Source organism: Lichenostomus cassidix, chromosome 28, assembly GCF_008360975.1.
Source record: "Lichenostomus cassidix isolate B80296 chromosome 28, HeHo_3.0, whole genome shotgun sequence".
Lineage (NCBI taxonomy): Eukaryota > Metazoa > Chordata > Aves > Passeriformes > Meliphagidae > Lichenostomus > Lichenostomus cassidix.
The window spans coordinates 725,613-746,577 of NC_139508.1; the positions used below are offsets into that span (position 1 = coordinate 725,613).

Consider the following 20,965-nt stretch of genomic DNA (forward strand, 5'->3'; position numbering starts at 1 on the left):
ATGAGGGACAGGGCTGTGAGGGACAGGGCTGTGAGGGACGGGGTTATGAGGGACAGGGCTGTGAGGGACAGGGCTGTGGGGTTCGGGGCTATGAGGGACAGGGCTGTGAGGGACAGGGCTGTGAGGGACAGGGCTGTGAGGGGACAAGGATTCAGTGGCAGGGACAGGACTATGGGGCGATGTCAGGGCTGTGGGGAGAGGGACGGGGCCGTGGGGAGAGGATCAGGGCTATGGGTAGGAAATGGGTGGGCGGGGGTGCTCTGGGCTGGGACAAACTCCGGTCCTGCCCCATCCACTGCCCCCGGCGCAGCCCCCAGCCTGCGGCTGTGGCTCCCGGCTGAAGTCCTTCCCTGCACCCTGAGGCCATCCGGGGCTCCAAACCCCTGCTGGACTGGCGAGGCTGCTGGGTGGTCACGTCCCTGGCCCAGATGGGGACAATCCGACCCACCGGGATCCAAACTTGGGCTCAGCCCGGCTGAGCTAAAGCAAACGCTGTGAGGAGCTGGCCTGGCAGCTGAATTGGGGTTTAACCCACTTTTAACCCTAACTGGTTTCTCTGCAAGGTCATGGAAAGGGAAACAGTCCTTGCCCACGCCGGGCTGCAAAACCCAAACCACAACCCACATTCCGGAGAGAAATTATTCCCAGGGTGATGGGGGAGGCGAGTGGGGAGGTGTGTGAGGAGGGGAAATCCCGCTGCAGGGAATTCGTGAAGTGAGGGGTGTCTGGGTCGGGGGTGTTGGGAGTGCTCCCCGTCACACTGTGGGTGAAGCCTCGCTCCTGCCGGGCTGTGCTGCATCCATATCTGCCATATCCCGGCTTTGCCAGATCCCTTCCATGCTGTATCCCGGCTGTGCCATATATCCCGGCTGTGCCATATATCCCAGCCTGTGCCATATTCTGACCACGCCGTATCCCAGGCTTTGCCGTATCCCATATCCCAGCTGTGCAATATTTCAGGTTGTGCCACATCCCGGCCATGCTGTATCCCAACTCTGCCACATCGCAGCAGTTTCAGGGCTTTGTACATTCTCCAGTGCCATGGCAGTCACGGGATGGCAGATCCATGTCTCAGTCCACGATTCCCACTGGCGCTGCTGCTGTGGGTCCAGCCTTCATCCCGGTGCTTCTGGCTCTCGGTGCCACCGCGGTGTCGCCGGTGTCGATCCCTGTGCCGGTGGCACCGGAGGGACAGTGCCAGGTGCTGTTCCACAGGTGCAGCCGCACAGGTGAACACGCAGCCCCCGTTCGGGTGACCTCCACCTGATCCCGAGAATCGCAGCCCCTTCCTCGGCTGTGATCGTCCCATGTCCCACGAGGAGGAGGAGCAGGAGCTGTGCGCTGGAAATAAACCCGTGAAAGCGCAGGACGTGCAGGGGTGCGTTCATGGTGTCCATCCTCAGGGCTGGAGCCCCTCGGCCGCTCTCCCGGGCTGGTCGGACACGATGTCCGTGTGCTCTAAACCCGCCGAGCCCCGCCGTGCCCAGCTCCACGCGAGGTTCGCTCCGCAGCCGCCCAGGGCTCCTTTCGGGCAGCTTTGCTCGGAGCGGGGTCGCTCCCAGAGCACCGGGGAGCCGAGGCTGTTCCGTGGGGGCTCTGGGGTGCAGCTCTGGGGGAGCTCTGGGCTCCGTGGGCTCCGTGGGCTCCGTGGATGCATCCCGGGGTCTGTGCAGGTCCGCAGGGCTCTGGGCTCCGCGGGTGCCGCTCGGGGCTCCGCGGGTGCGGGCAGCCCCCGGGGGTGCTGCTGTCGGTCCCGCTGTCGGTCCCGCTGTCCCTCGTCCCCCCGCCGCCCCATCCCCGGGCCCAGCGGGGCGATCCGCCCCGTTCCGGTGACGGCGCGGGCGGGCCGGAAGCGCGGGGGGGGCGCGGCTGCCCCGCTCCGAGCCGGTGCTCTTGTCCCGGCGCTCCCGTCCCGGTGCTCCCGACCCGGTGCTCCCGTCCCGGTGCTCTCGGCCCGGCCCGGCCTCGGCCCGGTCCCAGCCCGGCCCCGCCATGCGCAAGTTCTTCCAGGAGATCAAGGCCGACCTGAAGTTCAAGACGGCGGGGCCCGGGCAGAAGCTCTCGGAGCCGTCCCGGTACGGGCTGGGGGGACCCTCCGGTAACGCTAACGGCACCCCCGGCCTGTCCGCGGCCCGTACCGCCCGGCCTGGGCCCGGGAGCTCCCCGGGGCACGGGGGGACACCGGGCTGAGGCCAACGACACCGCCGGGCCCGAGCGCCCCGTCCCGGGGCCGCGGCTGTCCCCGCCGGTGGTGCGCACCGCGAACTCACCGAGCCCGTGTCCTCCGCGCAGGGCCCCCAGGGAGAAGCCGAAGGGCGAGGTGGCCCCGAAGCCCCGGCAGGCCCCGACCGATGAGGCGCAGAAGGCGGCGGCGGCGGCGCTGGCCCGGCTGGAGCTGAAGCCCAAGGGAAAGGCACCGTCCGCCTCGCAGGAGGCCATCAAGAGCCAGGGTAGGAGCGGGCTGGGGAGTGTGGCTCTGCAGAGCCCGGGGACAGCTCTGCTCTGTAGGGGACAGCGGCCGGGCTGGGAAACCAGCCGGGCTCGGCTCTCGGGGTGTTTTGGGGCAGCTGTCAGGGAAATGGGGTCACCCTCAGCCCTGGGCTGGACACGACACCTGGGCAGGTGTTTGCTTCCCAGGGCAGCGCTGAGCTGTCCAAAGCCTCTGGAATGTGCTGAGCCTCCACTCCAAGCGGGGTTTGTCTGTTGTAGTGAGGAAAGAGCTGATGGCCGAGGCAGCTGCCAGCGAGAAGGGGCTCTCCGTGGAGGAAAAGGTGAGGGGGATGCTGCCATTTCTGCCAGGGTGTTTATAAACATAACACCCCAAAACCTCCCCGTGCTCAGTCTGGTGCCTGCTTTTATCTCCTGCAGGAGCAGGAGGAAGGGGCAGCTGCTGCTCCCTCTGTCTCAGGGGTTTATTTCATCTGCCCCTTGACTGGTGATGTTGTGAGGAAAGACCAGAAGGAGAAGCACCTCCGAGAAGCTGTCCAGGCAGTGAGTGCTTCCCTCCCTCCTCTTTGCGCTCCTTCTGTGCCAACCCTCCACCTCCTCCCTGCAAAATCTCCCCCAGGACAATTTTTAATTTTACCTATTAGATGGTCTTTAGCCCAATAAAGAGTCAGCTCCTGCCTGAGCAGCTTCTCTCCCTCTCCCCCAGTATTTCTCCGTGGATCCAGTGGCTGCTTGCATCATGGAGATCCACACCTTCAATAAGGATCGGGAGAAGGTCCGGCTCTGCGTGGAGACCATGGCCAAGTGAGTGGCACTGAGGGCATGGGCAGCTCATCCCTTCCCAGGTGGATTTTCTTGCTGTGCTCCTGGCAAAGTCTTTTTTTGGAAGAAAACGGAACTCCTGAGCCACCTGAATTGTCAGTTGACCTCATGTCAGCATCCTGGAAGAGCTGATCCGCTAATCCAGGAGGTTTGGGAGCTGCTGCTTGTTTGGTTTGGCCCCAAAACACTGATGTGTTTTATTTTCCTGGGTTTCTCAGCTTTCTTCTCAGTGAGAAATACTGTGAGGTCTCTGTTTCCTCTCTAACCTTGGAGCAGCATGTCCTGCTTCAATCCAGGCAGTGCATTCTCCTTCCTGCAGGTACCTGGATAATATCTACCTCCATCCAGAGGAGGAGAAATACCGGAAAATCAAACTGCAGAACAAGGTGTTTCAGGTGAGCTCAGACTCCTGCAGCTGCCCAAGGAAAGACCTTGCTTGGAGCAAACTCCATCTAAATCCTGTCCTTTTCTTCCAGGAAAGGATAAGCTGCTTGGAAGGGACACACAGATTTTTCCAGGCTGTCGGGTTTGAGACACAAACACTGCCTGTTCCAGGACAAGGCAAGAACTCAGGGTGTTAATGTGGAGTCAGGGCTTTGGGGTGCTGGGGGAGGCAGCTCTGGCTGCTGAGAGCTCCACAGAGGTCATCACTCCAAGGCTGGGACAAAACCAGCCTCTCAGCCTGCACAGTCCTTGTCGAGACATGACATTTTCCTAGAGATCCTTGTCCCTGTGTCACTGCTGTGAACACCAAGAGCCTCACACCCCATCCCTGTGGTTGCAGAGAGCACAGAGGAGTACTACGTGCTGAAGGAGGAGATGCTGAGCAGGCTGGAGGAGCTGAAGGACTGCAAGGAGCAGCTGCTGAGCGCAGAGCCCCTTAGGGCACAGCTGCACCGGCAGCTCACCGTGTTCCAGCCTTCCCCTGCAGCCTCACACTTCGAGCTTCCCCACGATTTCTTCAACCTCACGGCCGAGGAGCTCCGCAGGGAGCAGCGGCTCCGGTGAGCAGCAGGGCAGGGCTGGGGGATGTCAGCAGGGGCTGTGCCTCTCCTCAGTGCCTACAAGGCTCTCTCCCCGCAGGACAGAGGCCGTGGAGAAAGCGTCCATGCTCAGGACCAAGGCCATGCGCGAGAAGGAGGAGCAAAGGGAGATGAGGAAGTACAACTACACCCTGCTCCGGGTGCGCTTTCCCGATGGATACATCCTGCAAGGTAAGAGGGACTCCTCAGCCTCCCTCTGGGCACCTCCTGAAGATTCTGAGGGTATTTGTAGTGTGAGGAACTGGATAACAGGGTGTGCTCCACCCCAAAACCGCAGTGGGGTGAAGTTTCTCGGTGAATTCTTCCCATCTCCAAACCCTCCCCCTGCTCAGGGTTGGGACTTTAAGCCAGGATTGGATAAGAGAGGGAAGAATCTCAAGGCATCATTAATTAAAGTCTGCTCTTCCCAGGCCCCTGGAAACAAGCTGGACTCATTAGATCAGTGTGTGACAGCAGCCAGCATGAGGCTGCCTGTGTGATGTCAGACTGTACAACAGCATAAATCCTCTTCAAATTTTCCAGTATAACTCTGGAAATCATTTCAGGCTTTCCCAGCTCTTTGTCACAGGCTGGCAGGGGCTCCCAACAATTGACTATTTTTCTTTGGGGATTCTGCTTTTATAGTTTTCAGTTAAATCAGGCTGGCTGTGTGTCAGGGAAGTCGTTGATCAAGTCAGCATCAGTAGGTGAAGCCCCATGGAACCAACCACAAAAGGTTAGATTTCGGTAAATGCCAGACTCTCTCACCTTGTTTTCTCATGGCAGGGACTTTTTATGCCCGAGAATCAGTGTCTGTGCTCTACAACTTTGTGAGAGAAGCACTCAGAGATGACTGGCTGCCCTTTGAGCTCTTGGGACCTGGAGGTCTCAAACTGACTGATGAGAACTTGGCCTTCAATGAATGTGGGTTGGTGAGTGAAAAAAAAAGATTGTTGGTACCTTCCCGAGCATCTTGAGGCTGTCAGAGTCTTCTGCTGCTCAGAGCTGGGTGAGAAGTTTGTGTCCTTTCAGCCCCTCCTGTTAAACACAAAGAAGTAACTGCCTGGGGGCTTTGAGGTGAGAAGTGCAGAGTCCTCCTTCCTGGAGCAGAGAGCAGCTGTCAGGGGCTGAGAATCCACGCTGGGAAAGAGGGAAAGCAGCATTGGTGAGGGAGGGTGTGAACAGAAAGCCCAAAGCAGCATCCCCAAAAGGAGCTTCTTGCAGAAATCCACCCTTGTCCTGATCAGCTTGAGTAGTTCCAGGTCTGTGAATGTTCAGAACTCAAGGGTGACACAGCAGCTATGGCTGCTCCAGCCCTGGCAGTGCCCAAGGCCAGCTTGCAGCACCCTGGGACACTGAAGTGTCACTGCCCCAGGCAGGGGTGGGACTGGCCGGGCTTTAGGATTCCCTGCTTGCCGTGTCCATAACCTGCCTGTCCTGTCCTGTCCTGTCCTGCCCAGGTGCCCTCGGCGCTGCTGAGCCTGGCCTGGGATGCTGCAGTCATGGCAGACGTGGAGGCAGCGGCGCAGGAGCAGCGCAGTCCCCTCCGAGCAGAGCTGCTGGCCAGGGCGCAGACTCTCTCCTGAAATAAAGGGCACTGCTTTCAGTGCTGCTGGGTCCGACTCTTCCCTCCTTTTCCCGAGACTGCTGGAGCTACGTGAGCTCGGAGGTGGCTTTGGTTTAGCTCTGCAGAGGGGGCTGCTGTCCCCTCTGGGGTCCTGCTGTCCCCTCCCAGCTCCAGACACGCAGGCAGCCTGTCCCAGTGGCACTGGGCTGCTCTGAGGAGCTCTGAACACCAAACTGGAGCAGGGTGGTGCCGAGGCAGTGGTGGAGCAGGGGTGAGGTGCTGTTAGGCTGGAGCACAACCTGAGCCTGGCTGTGGGGCTGGGGGTAGAACTCAGCTTCCCCTTTTGCTTCTGTGTGCACTGTAACTCCTGTTGGAGAGACTCTATTTGGTTAAAGTCACTCTTAGTCTGATTAAATGGAATTATTTAAATTTAATTTAAATGGGTTCTGATCCCAGTTATTCGAGTTGCATTGTTACAAGTTTGAGATGCCAAACCAGTCTGTGCTGGGGTTGGCACTGGTGTTACTGGGGCAGCATCACTGTCCTTGTCCCTTCACAGACCAGACTGGCAGCTACTGCTGCTGCCCACTGAGGAGATAATAAACCTCAAATTACAGCAATTCCTTTAATTCTCAAATTAGTTCTTTTAAAGAACTAATTCATAACTCACCAGTCATATAAAGCTAAAAGCCCCAGCAAGGCTGATCTGTTATCATCCATTTGATGCCAGTTCAGTCCTTCAATACCTCAAAGTTTTTCTGTGGGAAAGAGCCCAGCTCTGATGTAGACAAGAGACTGACAATCTTCCCCTGACCTGTAACTCATTCCAGCCTGTCCCAAAGTAAGAGAAACCATGCATTTTTCCTTTTCCCTGCTGCTGTTCTCTGGAGCAAGTAAGACCACAAACAGGATGGTACAAGAGCATAAATTCATATATAATTGTACATCATTTATACCCAAGGCCACGCTGTACAACATTATGAACAGTCATTCCCCAGTGGCATCACAATAAGCTTATTCCAAAATCCCTCAGCTACTTTTAGAGATAACTTAGATACCTTGCATTACAAAGAAGTATCAAAATTTCAATAATGCTTTATTAAGGACAGATTAATATGCGTTTTTTTTTTTTTTTTTTTAAAAAAGCTAAAAAGCTAAAACTAAAAATTTAAGCTTCCGTCTGGTCTGAAGCAGAACAAAGTGCTGTCTTCTCTTTACAAGAAATGTGGAATACTTTCAAGTATCTTGGTCAAAGATACACGAGGTTTAAAAATTCCTAGCTCATTCTACATACATACAGAGGAGTTAGTAGGCATTTAAGTCTCAAACTGTATTAAATGGGCTCTCCTGGTGAGCAGCTCTTGTGCCACTGGATTCTGAAGCTGTAGAACCTGCAAAGGAGAAAATGTGTTGGGTTTGTTTTGTTTTTATAAATACCCTCATTAATCCAGTAGAATTTTGACTACTTTTATGTTTTATCTGTCTTAGCTGCCTGCATCTGTTGTGAGCCTCCTTTTCAACACTATTTAAAAACTGGTTTTAATACTGGCTTCATATTTAATATCACCAATCCAGAATAAAAATCACTTCAACCATAAAAAGGATTTCCATAATCTTTTCAGTGCTTTAGAGTCAGGCAGAGCCAAACAAATAGAGCTGCATGTGTGTCAGCAGAGCCTGAGGGAGGGAGGGAAGCTGCTCAATGGCATCCTCAGAACAAGAGGTGACAAACCTGAGGCGAGGTTTTCATCTCAGAGCCTGGTAATAAGCAAAAGCAGCTTAAGATTAAAGCCAGGCTTCTTGTCAAGCAGTTTCCACTGTCTGTGTTGGGAGGTGAGAGGAGCTCTGAGAGAAGGGAGAGCCCAGATAATGTCTGGAATGGGTCAAACACTCCAGAATTTATGTGCTCGAGTCCTTATCTACCAGAGGAGCTGCCCAACACAAACCCACTCTCCTCAGCAGGCTGAGAGAGCTCCATTGTGAGCAGGAAGAAAGAGCTCAGAGCTTTGGAAAGCACAGCACGTGCTTGGTGTCAGCTCATTGATCTGTGTGATCACATCCAAAACCTCTTGGAGATGAAAGGAGCTGCTCCACATCCTCATCCCACCGCAGCCTGAAAGGAGACACTGCAGCAGAGGGGCTTTGAAGGCAATTTTCCAAGGGATAACTGGGACACAAACACAAGCAACTGCTCAGATTGTGGAGCAGAGCAGCAGCTGGGCTGTTCCCTGATGTTATTTCCCTCCAGACAATTTGCACCTTCGAGGAGGCAGCAGAGGGGTGACAACCCAGACCTCACCATGCTCTGCACGCCCCAGAGAGCAGCAATATTTACCATTATTTACCAGGGATCTGCTGGCACTGCCCCAAAGCTCACTTGTGTTCCCAGAAATAACCAGGGAATGCTGGCAGCCAAGTGCTGCTCACAGGGATTTTGTGCTACTGAGGCAGTGGGAGGGAGGAGGGAGAAAGGACAGGTTAGAGAAAGGACAGGAAGAGCAAAGAAGCTTCTAAAAAAAAAGGTTAAAAAGCAGGAATATCTAGAATGAAGTATCTAGAGAGAAAAGCTCGAGGAAGGGTGAAAAAGGGGCAGAAAAATCCCAAGTTTAGCCGCACACTGCCTCTGCTCTCCATTTCCCTTCACACCTTTTCCTGGCTGTACATCCACAATCATGCAGTCATCATCTTCCTCATCTTCCTCAGTGTCTGCCTGAAATCCATCCATCTCTGCAGCCTGCAGGGACACAAGAGGCACCAGGTGAGAGTCAGCAAGGTGAGGGTGCCACGGGTGACACCAGGCAGGGCTCACCTGGGCAGGTGGGCACATCCCAGAGGAGGAAGAGCAGCGATTCCCAGCTCCAGGGGACACTGAGCTGTGACAAAAGGCCTCATCTGCAGTGGCACCCAGAGTGGGAAACAAGCCAAGCTGCTGCTCCTTCCCTCTTACACAACACTGAGCACCCCCGCAGCACAGGCAGCTCCAGCCTTCACAGGAATCTGCCTTGCTGGATGTTTGGAAGGGAAATCTCTCCCCCCTCTGTTGATTATTTTCATAGAAGCACAGAAACATAAAGGTCATCGAGCTCCCAGCACTGCCAAGGCCACCACTAATTTATGTCCCCAAGTGCCACATCCACATGGCTTTGAAATCTCCAGGGATGAGGACTCAGCACTGCCAGGATGGACAACCCTTTGGGTGAAGAAATGTTCCCTAATCTACAATCTACACAAACTCAACTCACCCAGCTGTGAGGGTCTGTTGGGTTGGTTTTTTTGTTGTTGTTTTTAATTTTTCCCTTCAGCTGGAACTGGAATGAAAATCCTGCTCCCCATCCCTACAAACTGTTCCAAGCCAAGAAATGTTCCATTTACATTTTTCAATAAACTCCCAGTTCTCAGATTCAATCCCTCCTACACGTGGGCAGGTACTGCCCACTTCAGTACCCAATTTTTCTCTCCACAGCTTACATAAGAGCACCTTTACTCACACAAGCCCTGGTGTGAGTTCCTCAGCAGGGAAACACGTGCCAGGGTGGGAATTTGGCAGCTCCCAGGTTGTCCTCCCAGCCATTCCCAGCTCTCCCAGGCTGGCTGGACAGGTAGGGTGGGATTTCAATACCTGAGCAGGGCTGATTGAGACATCAGGCATGAAAGGCTTTTGGGGCTGTGACACCTTTGCTCGGAGCTGCACCTCCCCAGCACAGCTTCAAGAAGCTTTGAAGCATTCAGGCTGGTGATGTAATTCTCCTAAAAGCCTTTGTTTTGCTATTTCTGCTCCCTTATAAGCTGAATTTCCAGTGGGTGCCAAGCAGAGACTTTTATCTCTGCCTTTATTTAGTGTACAAGAAAAAACCCAAGCAGATGGAGTTTGGGGGCTGAACAGCTTCTCACAAGTCTCTGATCTCTATCAATACCTGAATGCTGAGCTTTTTCAGTAGAAAAGCCAAAAAAGCCAAGAATAAATTGGGAAGGCAAAGCATAAAAAGCATCAAAAGCCTCATCTGCAGTCCATAGGAGGGGGGTGGAACAAGATAAGCTTTAAGGTTCCTCCCAGCCCAAAACATTCTGGGCTTCTTTCCTAACCTGGTGCACAGGGTGGGAGGAATAAACCCACTGACAGGATTTCAAACCCTGCCCTGCCTGTGGGATTGGAAGCAAAAAGCTGATAACTCCAAGTTTTAGCACCTAAAGCCTCAACAGAACATCCCAAGCTTCGGGTGAACCCAACTGAGGCCCTTCCAGTGCCTGAAGGGACCAACAGGAAACATGGAGAGAGACTGTGGACAAGGGATGGAGGGACAGGACTCAAGGAATGGCTTCCCACTGCCTGAGGGCAGGGCTGGATGGGATATTGGGAAGGAATTGTTCCCTGTGAGGGTGGGGAGGCCCTGGAACAGAATTCCCAGAGAAGCTGTGCTGCCCCTGCATCCCTGGAAGTGTCCAAGGCCAGGCTGGACAGGGCTTGGACCAGCCTGGGCCAGTGGGAGGTGTCCCTGGGCATGGCTGAGATGGAACTGGATGGGATTTAGGGTCCCTTCCAACCCAAACCACTCTGGAATTCCATGATCCCACTTTTCAGTCATCATTAAGCTCCAGCACCACCTGTGGTTGCCCTGAAAAGCAGAAGCAACAACAAGAAAACCACAACAAAGCTCACCAGCAGCAACCACTGCAACTCCATCTCATTCCGACCCTATGAATTATTATATTTTTAAACCAGCTCTTGAAAAGTCAGCTTTATGTGTGTCAGGATGAGCTGGAGACTTTACAGACTATTCTGGGGTGAGTTGCAGCACTTGGGAACCACATTTAATCCGCTCACATGCAACTGCTGTAAGTCATCAGCTCGGGCTGTACATCTGGCAGCCACAGGCACACATAAAAACCTGCACACAAATTACACACAGCTGTAAAACCAGGGCCAAGCAGACACTCCAGCTATTCACAGCTTGGATGCAATCACTGCCAAATAGCAGAGAATGGAAGAACAGCAGGAGAGCAACGTTTCAAATGGAACAGAGTCCAAGCTGCAGACGCACAAAAGAAATTCATCTCTTTAGTCACATCGTTTCCCTGCTTTCCCCATGAAGAGGTTTTCTGGTGTGAAGGACAGAGCCTGTAGGTAACAAGCAGAGCTGAGGGGCAGCCCAGGGTGCCAACACCCCCCAGCCCCATTCCCAGCACTCCTTACTGGGGAACAACACCCCCAGCAGCTCACCTGCTCAGCATCCCGAGGCCTCTTCATGAACTTGGTGATGGACATGCTGGCCGTGGCCTTCCTCTTGGCTGCCGGGGGGTTGGGCTGCAGGACAGCCACGCCTGGCACGCTGCCCGCCTCCTCCTTGGTGGCACAGGGCACCTGGGTGACGTAGCTCCACTGGCAGGGCACAGGGAGCTGCTCCTGGCCGAAGCTGCGCAGCACCTCGGAGTGCACGTACCAGCACATCCTGAACTCGGGCCTCTTCTCGTACACAGAGTTCTCAGAGATGATCCTCTTGAGCCTGGCCTTGGAGGGAACCGCGCTGTCCTCCCCGCCCGGCGTCTGCGGCCGCGTTGGGCTCCCGTCGCTGCCCTCGGTGTCACCCAGCAGCCCCTGGCGGCAGCACTCCTGGAACTCCTGGATGATCACCTTGCTCCCGTGCACATTGCCGTGCAGCAGAGGCAGGAGGTGGCCGAGGACTGCGGGAGAGAAGGGAGGACAGGATTGGTTCAAGGGTGGCAAAGCCAGGTGGATACAAATTAGCACAGTCACTCCATAACAGGCTGGGATGGATTTTGGAGATGGATCCAAGCCCAAAGAAGCTGGGGTTGTCTCATCCCTGGAAGTGTCCAAGGCCAGGCTGGACAGGGCTTGGAGCAGCCTGTAAGGTGTCCCTGCCCGTGGCAGGGGTGGCACTGGATGGGCATTAAGGTCCCACCCAACCCAAACCACTCTGGGATTCCATGATTGTAACAGCAGCTAAACTTGATGTAGAAAACTCACTCCCAGTAGTAACAACACCCTGGAGTGAAATCCTCACCTGCTGTTTTAGTCTTTACATGAGTTATTCACATCCCTGGGATAATCAGGAGCAGGAGAAGCTCAGGACTGAGACCCAACAAACCAAACCCTCTCCTCCAGACAACAAACAGGCTCAAGCCCATCCTAAACCTGAGCTTGCTCAAGTTTCCTAGATTGCCCAGAGCAAGAGTTTTTGGAGAGGCACTGCCAGGAAACTCCTTTCCAAGAGCTCTGAGATTCCTTGGATTCCAGACTTGCCAGAAACAGGTCACTCTGAATTCAACACTCAACAATCTCCCTACTCCCTCCAAAGAAGAGCACAACAGTACTGTTTAGCCCTTCAGGTCTTACTTTGCTGATCTTTTGCTCTTTTTTTGCTACATTTCTGTGTCTGCTGCTCTTCCTCTGCCGCAGGTGGATCCAGGACACAGGCTGTGAACTGCTGGAGAACCTTCAGGTCCGTGCTGGTGCTGCTGTCCTGTGCTGCCCTTTCCCAGACACAGCCAATCTTCACAGGCTGCAGGACATGGAACCTCTTCCCCTTGGCTATCAGCTCATCCCACTCCTTGGCTTTCAGTTTCTGACGAACCTTCTGGTTCTCTGGGTCACACTCCTACAGCCACAGGGGAGAAAGGACTCCTTACACCCATGCCAGGGAAAAAAAAGAGCTTTTTAACCCCAGTTTGCCTCATGTTCCCTGAGCCAAACAGAGCTCCTGAACCATGCAGACCTGAGGGAGTTCAGCCCTGCCAGGACCATGAGTTTCCTTCCCCTGCCAATATTGACACTGCACAGTTCACTGAGGCAGAGATGGGAACTCAGGGACACCCAGTTCACTCACCTCTGTCACACCTTCATCTTCAGATAGGTACCCATGGGGTACAAAAAACCCATCGTCCTCATCTTCATCCTCTCCCTCCTCTTCATCATCCTACAAATAAATGGATTAGAAATTACACTGCCAAGTGCAGTTAGTTCCCAAGTCTGTTCTTCAGCATGCAGCTCACCTCTTCACTATGGGAGAGACTTTCTCCAGGCTCCTCCTCTTCCCACTCTTCATCACTGTCTACTTCATAGTCCAGCAGTTTCTGCAAGAAATGCCAACATGCTATTCCTGTCCATCATTGGGGAGCTCCACACCAAACCCAGGCTGGGCTTTCAAAGCTGAGGGAATGTGCAAAAGGCTCAGAAACCCCAGGGAAGCAGAGGACTTGGCCAAAGCACATTCCCTTCTAGAGGATAAAGAGAGAAAGAATCTGAGCAGGCTGAGATGCTTACAGTGTCCTTGGACCATGGATTCCTGGCACGGATCAGCGAGGTTCTCTTGTTCCAGGTGCCCCAGTAGGCAGGACGGTGATTCTCACTGAACTGCAGAAGCTTCATCCTGCCAAACTTCTCCCTCTCAGGAACACCATCTGGCTGGCAGCTGTCCAGCACCACCACCACATCACTGGAACACAGGGGGAAGGTGGCTCAGGCCTCCCAACAGCTCCAGCTTTCCCTCCTCTCCAAAGTCATCACTCCCTCTGCAGTTCATTTCATAAAAACAAACCCCCAACCCACACTGACCTGTTCACACTGTCATTGCTGTCACTGACCAAAGTGGGCCCCATTTTTCGTGGTTTACGACACTTCAGATCCCTCAGGAAAGAAGCTTCCCCATTCTGGGCATGCAGGAGTTTATCCAGCTGTTCCAGGTCGTCTGGATCCAGGGAAACACGACTGAGGGGGGCTAAGACCATGTTCTCCTTGATTTCAAAAGGAGCAAACTTCCCACAGGAGCCAGCAAGGGTCTGAAACAGCAAGTGAGGGATGTCAGGGTTTGCACACCTGAGAAGCTGCAGCACCAACACATTGCAGAAGCACCTGCTGAGGTGTTGTCTGAGGTGAAGATTTAGGTTAAGTGAAGATTTAGGTTAAGCCCTTCCTATCCAAGACTCCAGGCAATCGAGGTCTTTACAGCCAATGCAGAAGACAGAGCTGAGAGTTTTACTAAACCAACCACAAATGTCCTCTGCAGTCTCTGCTCTGGACTTTTTCTTAAAATCCTTTTCACTTTTGAGACCAGGAAATTAAGAAAAACTAATGCTTTGTCCACCTAAACAGCTGTAAGGAGCAGTGAGGAGGAAATCAGGATATTTGTTAGAAATAACCACGAGGGACCAACACAGCCCAGGCACAGCAATCCCTCACCTTCGGGGCTTGTGGAGTCTTTGGTTTCTGGAAGAACCTGGTGATTTCTGCTTTCTGGGCATTGATGCGCTGCAATGAGAACCCAAATGCAAATTGTCAACACAGAGGCAGGACAGAGCTTTGGAATTCAAGGGGAGCTCGTGCATGACTCAACTTCAAATGCAGGGAGGCACAAAGTAAAGTTCAGGCAGTCAGCAGCTCCCTGTGACTCAACAAAAACACTCATTGTCTTCCCTGACACAACCAATGTCATTGCAAGGGGAGAGTTCATTCGTGGGCATCGGGAAACACACAGAAAACACCAAGACACCACCAGGTGTGAAAGGAACAGGTAAAAATCTGGCTGGAGCAGCCCAGCAGGTCAGGGGGACAGGCTGCACCCCAAAGGGAGCTGCTCCATCCCAAGTGGCACCACCAACACCATTTCACCCCAGCAGAATTCACAGCCAAGCCAGAGAAAGCATTTTCACCTTTTCTTCCTCCTTTAACCGTTTCTCCTCTTCCTTCTTTCTCTTCTCTTCAAGTTTTGCCCTTGAAAACAAAGATCATGTGAATTGTCACACACCAGGAAGGGTTTATTGGCACTGAGGAGGAGGAGGTGGGAAGCCCTAGAACCCACCAAGAGGACAATCTATCAATCCAGCCAAGCACCACACTTGGTTAAGTGTGGAGAAGGCTTTGTTCATTCCTTCTAGAGCAAATATTGACCCATGCTAGCCACAAAGTCAACAGGCTGCCTCAGGTTTCCCTCAACACCAGGAAATGGATGGAATTACCAAGTTACAGGTAACTTCCTCGACAAACAGGGCCCCAGTGCCAGCACAGGTGAGACAGGCCAGGAGGGGAAGCTGACTGCAGCAGGACAGCAGGAATCACTGCTGGATGGAGCACAGAGCCCCCCAGAATTCCAAACCCACCCCAGGAGAGCAGGGAAGCCTCTGGGAGGGCTGGAAACCAGCCCAGGGAAGCCCTAGGCACTCACTCCAAAGCCTCCTGCCTCTCCTTGCGCTTCTCCTCCTTCACTCGCAGCTTCTCAGCTTTCTCCTTCTCTTCCTTTTCCTTCTTTTCCCTCCTTTCTTTCTCTTTCAGCTCCTTCTCTTCCTCTTTCCTCTTCTTTGCCTCCTCCTTGGCTCGTTCTTTCGCAGCTTTTGCCTCTTCCTTCAGCCTCCCCTTCTCCTCCCTCTCTGCCTGCAGCTTCTGGAGTTTGTCAGCACGTTCCTGATCCTGGGGCACAAGAGGGACACTCAGGGAAATGCACTTTGTGGCACCAAAAACTCAGATTAAAATCAGCATTTCATCCCTTTAAAGAGGAAATTGGACCTGCCCTCTTTTGTGATGCTGCAATGTTTTATTTTGCAGTATCACGTTAAAAATTTGTTTAATTTTTTAATTTATGTTATCCATATTATTCCCAGGAAATGAGGTGGGAGCACAGCCACAGCTCCCTGGAGCCTCAGGAACAAGCCAGCTGAGCTTCCTTACACTGCCTCTCTGAAAGCTTTAATTATTCTTTTTCCTTAGCAAGAAAAAAAGGTGTTTCCATTTCTCTGAAAGCATCAAGGAAAGCTTTGTATTGAGTCATCTTCATTACCACTGTAGCATTAGGGAAAGTTAGATGGGAATTAAAAAAATTGTAATGATTCCCTTATTTAATAGGAGATTTCGTATTGTTTCCAAAATATTTCCCCCTGAGCCAAGCTTTTATGCTCTGGTGCCTCACAGGGCTACAGTGGTATCACTTTTGAAAGTGAATTTGAGCTGATTTGACATCACAAATTCATCATAAGGATTTTCTGGTGTTTCCATTATTACAGAAGTCAGATTTCAACGTGGGATATTCCATTATCTCAGGGAATAATGTGAGGCTCCAAACCCCAGCCTGCAGAGCTCATCCCTTGTTTTATTCCATTTCAGATCACCAGACACCTCCAGTGCCCTGAGCTTGTTCAAGGGGCACTCTGGGAACAGTGGGAGGAAGATTTTATTGGAAGTGCTGCCTTTCATGGTATTTCCTCCCAAAACAACTCCAATTCTCACCATGGCTCTGCTGACACAGAGGAGAAAAATGTCAAATTAAAGAGGAAGAATTTTCAGTGCTGCAGGCACTGGTGATGTCACCAGGAGAGGAGGATCTGCCTGTGCCCAGACACTCCAACTCCTCCCTGGGTATTTTCAGTTTTCTTTTATTGATTTCACATCTCTCCCTGTCAACATCAAGGCTTCCTGAGCAGTGTCACAACACAAATAACTGCAGAAAACCACCACCAGCCAAATGGTGCCAATGGCAGGGAAACAACACTGTCAGCCTGAGTCATGGAATCTGCTGGGTGCTGGGAAGCTGGTGTGAAGCTGACAGCTCACTGGTGGGTCTAGTTCATTCTGAGCATCATTTTTAGCTTCCATTCTCCTCTCTCCCTCCCATCCCTGCTATTTTTAACACAGCTATAGCAGGGAGGAAAACAACAGATTGGAATTCTATATGGGGCACTGCGAAAAGCAAGGAGGTTTATAGCTACAACTTACATAAAACACACAAGTTTATAAACAAGGCACTGAGAGACACACAATTCCTGAGCACAAACCTTCCCAAGTGCAGATCAAACAACCCCAAAAAGCCCATTCATCCAGCAATGACTGCTGGAAACTCCACGTGATGCTTCAGCCTCTAAATTCCATGACTGACAGCAGGAGGGGCAGCAGAATTAGGGAGCTGAATCCAAACAGAACCTGGAGCTTGAGCATTCCCAGTGGTGGCACCCAGTGGTGACATCCTCCAGGAAAGCCACCAACACAGTGCCCCACTCACCTCCTGAGTTAATAAAAACACATCCTACATTTTGGGGCTTAGACATTGCCAACCTCTTTCCAAAGTGCACCAAATGCATCCAGTCAGCTTTGGAAAGAGCCAAGCACTTTAACTGCCTGCATTAAAGGTTCTTCTACATTTCAGGGTGAGGAAAAACAGCACAAAGATGTTCCAGGTGGGCTGAGATAGAAGGTCAAGGGCTTTGTTTGCTGCTCAGGTGAGGTTTGTGGGTCAGGGAAATGCCTTACTCTTTGCAATCTCAGCTTCTCCTTCTCTGCTGAACTCCTGTGGAATTTCTGAGGTACCTGGAATTACAAAATGCAACTTTTAGAGGAGATCCAAAGGAGATTTAAAGGAGATCCTTTCCAGTCTCAATGACAGCAGCATTGTTCCTGCAGATTACACCCAGAATTCCATCAGAGCAGGGAATGAGGACACACCTCAGGCATATCCAATCTCCCAGTTTCCATTCTGGCCTGAATCCATTCCAGTGCTCCTGTTCCCATGAAATCCTCACCTTACCAGGTTTGCATAAACAAACCCCTCTGCTCCCCTGAGCTCCAAAGGATCATTTGCAAGGGAACATCATGTGCACAACTGGGGGAGCTGCTCTGAACCACAGGGGACATTTCACTATGGCAAAGTCACTTCCTTCCAGTTACACTTGGGTTTGTTTGGGTTTTTTTTTATTTGCATCCACTTATCCTGCTGTGATATTTAGCTATAACTTTATGAAAACAAGCACTGTTTTCTGTATTTTAACACTGTGCTTGTCATCACAGTCCACTTGATCTTCCACCAGTACCAGATCACTGACCCTGAATTCCAAACAGGGCACACTTCACATTTATCTTTTATTTATGAGAGAGAAAAAAAAAGTATTTTCTGCTTAAGATCATTGTTCATAGACTGGTTAAAGGCCTAATTTGTCAATATTTCAGCACACTTGGTTTACTGGATCCCTCCTCCTCCTCCTCCTGCCACTCACAGCATCAAATTTAAACTCTGTGATTAACAGGCTAACACAGCCCAACTGCTTTATTTTCTATATTTATCCCATATAAACCAAGAGTTCTGTCACGTGGGGGCTTCAGTTCCTCAGAGCTGTTTCCTGCCAGGAAAACAAACCTGCCAGGGCTCCCAGCTTGGGGTGCAGCCCCTCCTTTTGGGGAGCAGCACACAAGGAAGTGTGTGCTGGTTGGCAATACTGGATTACATCAGGAGTGCTTTTTGTTGTTCTGCCACACTGGAAATACTTCATGCCTGCTTGGGTGTCTATTTATTTCAGAGATGAAAGACTGGGAGTTTTCACAGAGGAGGAATTGATCATTTGGCTTGACAAACACAGCAAAAGGAACAGGAGGAGCATCCCCATGGTGCTTCAGCCACCTGAGCAGATGCTGCTTTCCTTGGAAGCTTTTCTGTCAATACTGACTCAAAAATCAGTGTTTGGGGCCTCTTGCTGAAGGAGAACTGCTAAACTAGAACTTAGGTGACAACAAACCACCTAAAGCAGAGCTTTTTCATGGAATCCCAGACTGGTTTGGGTTGGAAGGGACCTGAAAGCCACCCCTGCCCTGGCAGAGACACCTTCCACTGTCCCAGGCTGCTCCAATCCCCATCCAGCCTGGCCTTGGACACTGCCAGGGATGAGGCAGCCACAGCTGCTCTGGGAAATCTGTGCCAGAGCTTTCCCATGCCAGCTGCAGAAACTCAGAGCTGGAAAAGCATTGGCACTGACTGTACTGGGGAAGCATCCTCACAGGAATTGCAGCAGCTTCGTGGAGGATAAACAGAGCCTGAAAACAGCACCTAAAGGACAAAACTCTTGGATCCTGTTACCAAAACACCAAGTCCCACAGCGGGCATTTCATTAAAGAAATGCAAATACAGCAGCAGCCAGAAGCAGGGAGGATAAAATCCTTTAGCTGTAGGATTTAAAGATTCCAAAGGGCAATAATTCAGTTATGAATCAACACCCCATTCCCTCCCTACACTGCTCATTGCCCCACTCATCCCCTTCCCCACGAGCCCAGGAAACCAAACACTGCAGCACAGCAGCTTTGACCCCAAAGCAGAGCAGACCAACCTTCCTGGCAGGTGTGGAGGCAGCCAAAGGACTCGAGTTCCTCTTGGCCTCTGCCACGAGCTGCACCTCAGGTGAGCTGCCCGAGCTCAGCGAGGAGTGGGTCAGTCCTGAGTCTCCCTCGTGAGATGACTCCAGGGCCTCGTTCTCCGAGGTGGTGCTGCTGTCCAGAGAGACCACTGGCGGGGATTTCACAGTCATGATGTCCTCCAGCAGCACCACAGGCACCTTCCCCTCAAAGAGCACATCCTGCAGTTCGCTCAGGCTCCCCTTCCTGCTTCCCACGTCCTTGCACCCCGTGGTCCCCGAGTGGGGCTGGGTCCCACCTCCCAAATCCTCCTCTGCCTCGGCTGCAGCTCCACAGGGCTCAGCAGTCTCCATGGGGTCACCTGCTGGGCTGCTCTGCGAGGAATTCGGGCAGCTCAGCTGGTTCAGCTCATTTCCTATCGTGCCATTGGTGACAGGCAGGGATGCAGCAGCTCTGGAGTCCAGATCCCCCCGCTCTGTGCTGTGCCCCAGTCCGTGGGCAGAGCCCTTGGGCAGCTCAGGAACAACCCCAGGGTCATCTGTGTCACCTCCTGGGGTTTTCTGGATAAAATGGTCTAAGGGACCCTTTCCATTCATGAGTTGTGGAATCAAATTCCCATCGGAGACCAGCTGGCAGTCATTCTCCACATTGTCCAGGGAGGCACTGGAGGCGTCCAGGGAGGGATCCTGGTTTGGAACAAAAGCACTCGGGGAGCTCTTGACTTTTTTGACTTCTGAATCCACGTCGAATTTTTCCTTTGGCACAGGGTTGAGGCGCTTGAAGGGCAGCCGAGCTGCAACAACAACACCAGGTGATTTAGTCACAGGAAAGGGGAAGCCAACATCAAAATATTTTATTAGTTATATAGCATAAGACTGAAATGAGCCACTTAGGGATGGTTCAATCAAAGCCAAGCCAACGCATTTCACAAAATGAGGTTTGAAACGTTCTTAGTGTGTTAAAACTGTGCTGGATGAGAGACACTGCCTTACCTTGGACGAGTTTCCGCGGTGGAACAGCAGCTTTGTCCCTGCACTCCATGGCTACGGGAGAAAACAACAAATCAACACCTGTGTTGTGTCCCCAGCGAGCTGCTGCTTCCCTGGGACAGCTGAGGCAGAGTCCAACAGCTCTCCCAGGGCGGTGAGGGAGGACAAAGGGGTGCCACTGTCACCCCCAGGCTACAGGAGCTCTGGACCCACGGCAGGCACAGGGCTCCCCTCGCTGGGGTGGGCAGGAGTGTCCCCAGGAGCCTGGGCTTGCACCCAGCGAGATGTGAGGGGAATTGCTCCCTGTGAGGCTGTGAGGCCGTGGCACAGGGTGCCCAGAGGAGCTGTGCTGCCCCTGGATCCTGGCAGTGCCCAAGGCCAGGCTGGACAGGCTTGCAGTGACCTGGGACAGCGAAGGTGTCCCTGCTACGGCAGTGCTGGGATGGGATGGACTTTACGAACCCTCCCCACCCGAGCCGCTCAGTGACTCCACGAGCGGGGCTGCAGGGCGGGCCCAGGCCCAACCCCGGCCGCGGCGGCAGCTCCGCCGCCTCCTTTGTTACCCCGGGCAGGCCCCGCGCACCCCGCGGCCCGACCGCCGCCGCAAACACCTCGCGCCCCGGCCGCGCCGCTCCCCCGGCTCGGCCCTACCTGGCCCGGCGGTCCCGGGCGGCGGCGGCCGAAGCTGAGGCGGCGCGGCGCGCGCAGCCCCGCCGCTCCCGGCCCGCCCGGCCCGTCCCGCTCGTACTTGGCGGGAGCCGGGGCGACCCCGCGTCCCGCGCCGCTGATTGGCGGAGCCGACCCCACGTGACCCGCCCAGCCACGCTCCCCCCGCGTCTCGCCTCCCGATTGGCTGCTGCCGCGCGCGGCGCTGGCTGGCGGAGGCGGCTGTCAGTCCGGCGCGCCGCGGCCGCTGATTGGATGGCGTTCTGAGGGCCGGCGGGGCGCCGCTGGGTCCTTGCGCCTGGGCCGAGGCCTGCCGGCTCACCGGGCGGGAGCGGAG

General features: G+C 53.4%; 2 protein-coding genes across 3 annotated transcripts; one reads left to right on the forward strand and one right to left on the reverse strand.

Moving 5' to 3' along the window:
- Window positions 1–1,829: 1,829 nt before the first annotated feature.
- On the forward strand, window positions 1,830–6,987 carry UBXN6 (UBX domain protein 6). The gene is made up of 11 exons (XM_085040567.1): window positions 1,830–2,075; window positions 2,293–2,450; window positions 2,710–2,772; window positions 2,858–2,991; window positions 3,155–3,252; window positions 3,590–3,665; window positions 3,747–3,831; window positions 4,055–4,274; window positions 4,354–4,484; window positions 5,079–5,224; window positions 5,753–6,987. Exons 1-11 carry the CDS (start codon window positions 1,993–1,995, stop codon window positions 5,876–5,878), a joined length of 1,320 nt encoding a protein of 439 aa, XP_084896693.1. The 5' UTR covers window positions 1,830–1,992; the 3' UTR covers window positions 5,879–6,987.
- CHAF1A (chromatin assembly factor 1 subunit A) lies at window positions 6,774–20,927 on the reverse strand. 2 transcript variants are annotated; one of them, XM_085040509.1, is made up of 15 exons: window positions 20,805–20,927; window positions 19,966–20,016; window positions 18,949–19,766; window positions 17,108–17,164; window positions 15,036–15,277; window positions 14,524–14,584; window positions 14,054–14,122; window positions 13,430–13,653; window positions 13,139–13,310; window positions 12,868–12,948; window positions 12,702–12,791; window positions 12,212–12,473; window positions 11,078–11,538; window positions 8,506–8,593; window positions 6,774–7,250 (listed from the first exon to the last, which is right to left on the reverse strand). In XM_085040509.1, exons 2-15 carry the CDS (start codon window positions 20,012–20,014, stop codon window positions 7,183–7,185), a joined length of 2,742 nt encoding a protein of 913 aa, XP_084896635.1. In that variant the 5' UTR covers window positions 20,015–20,016; window positions 20,805–20,927; the 3' UTR covers window positions 6,774–7,182. The 2 variants fall into 2 exon arrangements, with proteins under 2 accessions (XP_084896635.1, XP_084896634.1); XM_085040508.1 differs by lacking the exon at window positions 20,805–20,927 and adding an exon at window positions 20,614–20,763.
- Between the last annotated feature and the right edge of the window lie 38 nt (window positions 20,928–20,965).